We start from the raw sequence: 6,903 nt of genomic DNA, 5'->3' as shown, positions 1-6,903 counted from the left end.
TTTAAATATATTATAAAATAAATGAAACAAGTGCAAAAATATTTTACGTAATAAAATATTGCCTTGACTAGTTTTTATGCCCAAATCCCTTATTGTTTTTCTTATTAATAGCTGTTAATGTTTTTATAGTAGCAATAACAAAGAATACTGAGTGATTTTTGGAAGTATGATCAATTTAAAGACAATCAATAAATAACTTTTGAGTTATTTTTACTCGTTTAAATTATCACTTGATTGCTTTTATCACAAATTTATATATACTTGATTTATTTTACCAAGGTCTCCACATTTCTGAAGAATTTTGCTGTTGTTGATTATTATCAGCTTTGTCTTCGACATTTTCTCTATCAGCATCGCTTTCCTCTTTTTCAAAATCAGCAGTACTACTAACTTTAGCTTTTTTGCGTTCTTCGTCCAGAAAACTATCTTCTTCACATTGCCTTTTTCTGCTCTTCTGTACCGACTCAACCCATAAACTGGTTGAGAGATTGCTATTGCCAACTTTTGGTACATCTTCTTGATTTTGATGAAAACCATAGATTTTAGTTCCTTCTTCTTTGTATCCTGAAGGATATATTAATGGTGTTGCTTTAAGTGATTCAGGAGATATAGTTGTTGTTGAGGATATATGTGGTTGTTGGGGACTTGGTCTTCTAGCAGGAGTTTTGTTTAAGTTATCTTCATCAGATGTGTTGGAGTCTGACGATAGTGTATCTGCAGGACTTAACAAGGGATTTACTACTTTTTGGTGTGAAGATATCACTGCAGTGAATGCGCTTTGTCTAGAAGATGTAGATGAGGCACCAATTTGGATGGCTGTAGCAGGTGTTGATTGAGGAAAAAAGGGTAAGTTACTGCTGTGGGGTAGCACTAATGCAAGTTCACCAGTTGGTAAACGGCTTGGAATTAGCTGCACTCCTCCCATCTGAATACGTTGGTTGGATTGACTACCATTATTGTTTACATCTCCTGGGAGTAAAAAACTGCTTGGTGCATTGGTTGCAGCAACTGAAAATAAAATTTTAACGTTAACCACCGAAGTAAAGTTTTAAATTTGAAAGCAGAAATAATTCTTAAGATAAAAGATTTTATGATTAAATAATTGTTTTTTTATAATTTCGAAGTATTTTTTCATTCTCACCTGCATTAGAAGATGTAAGTGGTGTCTGCACCATGGGGTTTGTGTTTGTTGGAAATCCAAGAGGATTTGCCGGTGGAGTTATTTGATTAAGTCCACTCACACAATTATCTAAATGAGCTACCAGTCGTCTAGCAACCTGCAAAATGAATGATTTGATTAATATTTAAATTAGTTTAAATTAATCTTTAATTTCATAAATTTATAACATAATTAACGTAATTTAAATCTTGTTACAATTTTTTTTATTAATTCAGAATATTTCAAATTGAAATAAATTACATTTGGCATAAATATTTTCATATAAAAGATTATTATTATTAAGACAATTACCTCAGCATCTTGGCCAGTCAATCCCTTTGTGCATTTGGCAACCTCCTGTGCACATTCTCCAAAACCTCCTCTGAATCGAGATAGAGAATTTACATCAGCAGGCATCTGCTGCTGCAGCATTTGTTGTTGCTGCTGTCTGCGCTGCACCGATTGCAAATGTCGGACAGTCATTTCTAATATATCAGCTTTTTCCAGCTTGGAGTGTCTGGCTGGCTGTAAGAGAAATATAATAATAAATAAAGGGGATACCATTATCATTATTAACGAAAATAATAGTTAATAATAAATAAATTAAAATAATAATTAATATTTATTTATTATTTTTATTTTATTTTTCTTATTTTAACTTATCTCAATTGAGAATTGTGTTAATTGTAATAAAAAAAATATTTTTGTTGCCATTTTTTTTACACTGATGATGAGACAAAAAATTAGGTTTATAATTTAAGTATACTTTATGAAATAGAGTTCTCTGAATTATATTGTCTGAAAACAGTGCAGCGTTTTCTGACTTTTAATTAACCCTTTGCTCTTCGTTGTCGCCTTATTGAAACATTTAATTATGGAAATTTTGTAGTTCTTCTTTTTTCACATTTTATATATAAATATATATTCAAAATATTTTTTTATAAACTAATAAAATTTCTAACTTTCTTCACTACATCACGCATTTGCGAGTATATATAAAAAAATTTTTAGTAATAAAGAAATTTAAACCCAGAAAATTTTATAAGAGATATATCATTCATACAATTAGTGTCAAAACGAGAAGTGTACGAAAATAATATTTCTTGTTTAATTTTTAAAACAGTATTTTTCCCTAGGATTAAAATATAATTCCCATGTATCCTGTTTGCGTACATTACCTCTTACTATCGTATATCACAGAAAGACTCCGCGTAATAACAGATTTAAACTTCGCGGTTCCCCTTTCGATAAAACGGAACTGGTTTCCGCGGCATATCCGGTAAGGAAATGAGCGGTTAACTCTGTGTTGTTCGTAAATTATAAATACGGCTTGTTCTCTACTTACTAAAGGAACTCCACATACTAATATAGGTATAAATATAGCAGGCTAATAAGCGTGGGTAAATATGGTGATATATGAGAGTACACGCCTTTTATTACGTTTTTTGTAACAAGGTAATTGACATGGGAATTGCTTTACATTTTGATTTAAAGCTAACACAAATTTGATTTCCTAAAATTTATGTGTTTGCTGGTCATTTTAGTAGCATAGAAAGCCTTTCCAGTTGTTTTTCCTAGTTACTTTGCGATTTAGTGACCTTTATTACTGGAAATTTTTACTTATTTTATTAATTAATTTTATTAACAAGATTCTCAAAATGTGATGCAATCTAATAAATAAAATTTTTCGATTATCTATTACTTGGATTCCTCTTTTTTTCGGTACAAGTTTAATTTATAATCAAGAAAAAGCACGAATCAAGTGTTCATATGATAAATCAGCATAAGGATCAAGTAATAAGGCAGCATAAAGATCAAGTAATAGTTTGGAAATAGAAATTAAAAAATGTGAAAAAGCTAATATTTAAAAATTTGACTTGACTTGACTTCATTTAGTTAATGGTGATTATATAATTAAATAATAAAAAAAATAGGAGCAAGTGCCTAAAGTGTCCGAGGCATATTACTATGGAACACTGTATTGCATGCTGCGAATTTTTTATAACTTTAATTAATTTTTATAATTAAACCACTGCTCACAGGCCTATAATATTTTAAACAGTTCGGATTTACTATTATATCTATCAACATGCAAGGTTTCATCAAAATCTCAGAAGAGTAAACCTGAAGTTCTCCTTGTAAGTAAAGTGAAGTCAAATTTTAAAAAATAAATTCTTTTTACCTGTTCTTTTGACAAAAAATTAGTGATAAAGATTTATAGATCAAAGTTGCAAGTAAGTTTTTAAAACAAGGTACAAGGTAATCCATTCATTTATAATATTTAGGTTTAAAGATATTTTGTTTTTGACATGAAAACCTTTTAATAAATTTAATAAATTAATTAAATATCTTTAAGAAATCTTGGTGTTTTATTAATTTAGTAGATTTAATGTTCCGAAAAAAACATAAATTTATATATATATAATTAATAAAATTAATTAATTTCAGAAGGCTGAGAAAAAACAGATTACGCATTTAGTTATTCATAATTGAATAAAAATAATAAATCTAAATAACAAAAAAATATCGTATATAATTTTCTCTTTTATTTACGAGTGTAACAATTAATTTTTTCTAAGTTCCCATACAAAAGCATCTAACTGTGATTCAAGTAACCAACTAACGGAAAGGGTTGAACGTAGACAGGTTATTGAAAAACTTGATACAAGGGTTAACGCGTATTCACTCTCCTTTGTGAAAGTAAAATGAAACCATATATTATAAATCTGCCCGCTTTGATCATTTTTATATTCGTGCAGGAAGTGCATAGTACATAATAACATGCATTACAAAACATTTCTGAACAGGTAACGGTAAATCTGTTTATCAAAATAATTTCCGTAAAAATCTGCATTTTCGGCAATCAGGAAAGAGAAAGTGTTCAGATTTATATCGGAAGAGATTTTCAAATTACGATAATAAGATGTTATAAGCTACTTACGCGATAACATGTATTTATACTTGATTAAATTGCAGGAAATAAAACGGTTGGAAGAGTAAATTATAATGCATATTTAATATATAAATTATGCTAAATATAGATTTATACAATTACAATGTAAGATCAACAAGCAAATCTTTGTTTTCTCAGTTGACGATTGTGGTAATTAATATATCATGAAAAATAGATCTCCCGTATTAATAGAATTTAATTTAATTGATTATGTTAAAAGTTATATGATACTCAAGATAAATAACCTTTTTTATACGTGAACTTTGAGAAGGTTGAAATGATTAAGTATTTCTACTTTAAGATGCAAAAAAACAATTAAAAATATAGAGAATCAAAAATCAAATTATGAATTTTATAGACAATATAAATTGTCATCTGAATAAATGTTTTAAACTGTTTTTATAAAATGCTGGTTAAAATTTTTATGCTAAATTTTAATTTCTTTAGTAATCAATCTATTCAACTTTATGATAATTTGTATGATCTTTTATTATAATAAAATAATAAATTAAAAATAGTAAATTAAAGGGTCAATTCTGGGATAAAACAGGTATGTTATGTTACGGCCATGCTATGGGTCTATCTTCGTATGAGTCGGTAGTGACAAACTGCTAAAAAGCTATGTATTTACTGTGCGATCAGGCGTTTTACACATGAAACCTAACTTTACGTATGTGTTATCAATGAGGCATCAGAAAGATGCACTTATGATAAAATTGTTATTTGACGTTTTTGCGTTTTGTAGGTTAGTCATCACTATCAATTCATACTAAGATAACCTCGTAACATTTCTATTTTATCGGAGAATTGGCCCCTTAAAATAGATATGCTAAAAACTTTTATACTTTTTTAGGTAAACAACTTAATGAAACTTATAATTTATACAATCAATATTTTTTAAATTCATCAGATATAAAAAAAACTACAAAAAATAATAAACCATAATTAGAATAATAAAATAATTAAATATGATAAAACTTACGTCTTTTTTCATTGCATCTAGAATCAATGATTTTAATTCATTCAGACAATGATTTATTCTAGCACGTCTTTTCTTCTCCATAATAGGTTTGTTACTCTGAAAGGTGTAAAAATGCTTTAGTCTTTTAAATAAATTATAAATAATATTTTTAATAATATAATATATTTATAAAATATTTTGTAGATATATTGGCATACCTATTACAATTAAAATCATCATTAGAATTTTTATTGACTGTTTAGAACGTTTTATTAATTGTAATGCATATGCCAAAATAACTATAAAATATTTTGAACAGAAATAATAATTATAAATTTATAATAATTATGATATGAGTAATGAAGGTAAATTCTGCAATTATTAAGATCATATATTGTAAGATTAAGAACTAACATTAACAGACTTTTTAATATTTTAAATGTAAAATGTAAATTAGGTAAGACCAAAATAAATTACAGAAAATCAAAAAATATTTAATTAATTAATTGTGAGGTATTATTTTATTTGATCCTATCATATATCTTAGTTTTGTCGACGTTGAAACACATTTGAGATAATTTGCTGCCTATCCGTCGAATTAAAAAAGTTAATATAAAAACATTTTTCATTAAAAACAATGATTACTAAATACTTGAAAATTAATGACACAATTAAAGGAGAAGAAATACACACCAGGTAAAACATAAAAACACTAAAAAAATAAAAGCTTTTATATTTTGTATAAAAGTATATAAATAAAAGCTTTTATATGCATTTATTTAATATAATTAATAGTAATATAATATATGGGTAATTAGTATTTACCAGTAAATATTTGATATATTGCTATTAAATTTATTTAAAAATATTAGGTACATACCCTTCTCAATTCAGCTTTTGTCATCCTATCCATGTTTGTTGAATTTTGCATATTACTCTGTCTTGGATCGAATTCGTCTTCGCTTATTGGCATTTTAAGTAATCCTTGCCTTTAGAGATTTAATATCACTCCCCTACTTTCTGATCAACTTATTTTAATAATAACAGTTTTTGAGCAAATAATTACCAATTGTTAATCGAAACACTTGGAATTAATATTGCGATATTAATTTGAATCACTGAAATAATTACATATAGGCACTTTGTTATTGTATAGTTTTACAACACTTGATTGTCACTAATGTTATTTTTAAAAATAGCGAATATTTTTAAATTTTTATTAGCTTTTATTAAACTTCACAAGATTTTATTTATATTATCATAGTCCAAAATTATTTAAAAAAAAAACAAATATGTTCATCCCTCTGAACACGTTTCCGTATTTTTCCCTACCCCACAAACGATGTTACACCCTCAAAGTTCGAAGCGCAACTGATCAACTCCGAAGACGAATCGAGGAAGCGTTCCCCTTAACTGCTGTTAATGCCCGTTTGACTTATGCGTGTGAACTTGTTGCTTCGGCTAGAGGTAGTTCTCCCCACCATATGAAATTTACCGAATTTGTGTAGGTACATGTATTTAGTATGATGATGAGGTGTATTGGTGATATAAGGGTGAGATGAAAAAAACTTTGAGGAAGTAGAAGATTTTGCGTGTTGCTAAGTTTTTGCATTTATAGATCCAGAAGCGATTGGATTTTGTGAGAGATAAAATGAAAAAAGTAGGGAACTAAAATTAGTTTGGTATAGTCATTATGCCTATATACTTTAAAATTAATTACAGTTTGTAGCCGGAACTCGTCTATTTATAAATAATTATACACAAATCCCCAAGAGAGGAAAATTGGAAAGTTGAACATATATAAGGAATTTTAAACTGAAACCAATGATA

The 6,903-nt window shown here is 27.6% G+C and overlaps 1 protein-coding gene across 1 annotated transcript; it reads right to left on the bottom strand.

Moving 5' to 3' along the window:
* Positions 1-271: 271 nt before the first annotated feature.
* On the bottom strand, positions 272-6,046 carry LOC113385886 (transcription factor HES-1-like). The gene is made up of 5 exons (XM_026623710.1): positions 5,954-6,046; positions 5,095-5,190; positions 1,472-1,684; positions 1,142-1,277; positions 272-1,008 (listed from the first exon to the last, which is right to left on the bottom strand). The coding sequence occupies exons 1-5, from the start codon at positions 6,044-6,046 to the stop codon at positions 272-274; spliced, it is 1,275 nt and encodes a 424-aa protein (XP_026479495.1).
* Between the last annotated feature and the right edge of the window lie 857 nt (positions 6,047-6,903).

Source organism: Ctenocephalides felis, unplaced genomic scaffold, assembly GCF_003426905.1.
Source record: "Ctenocephalides felis isolate EL2017-DRISC unplaced genomic scaffold, ASM342690v1 CF-g0.4_SCAFFOLD_03571, whole genome shotgun sequence".
Classification (NCBI taxonomy): Eukaryota; Metazoa; Arthropoda; class Insecta; order Siphonaptera; family Pulicidae; genus Ctenocephalides; species Ctenocephalides felis.
The sequence above is the reverse complement of the archived record's forward strand: the minus strand, read 5'-3'. Positions and strand labels throughout refer to the sequence as shown.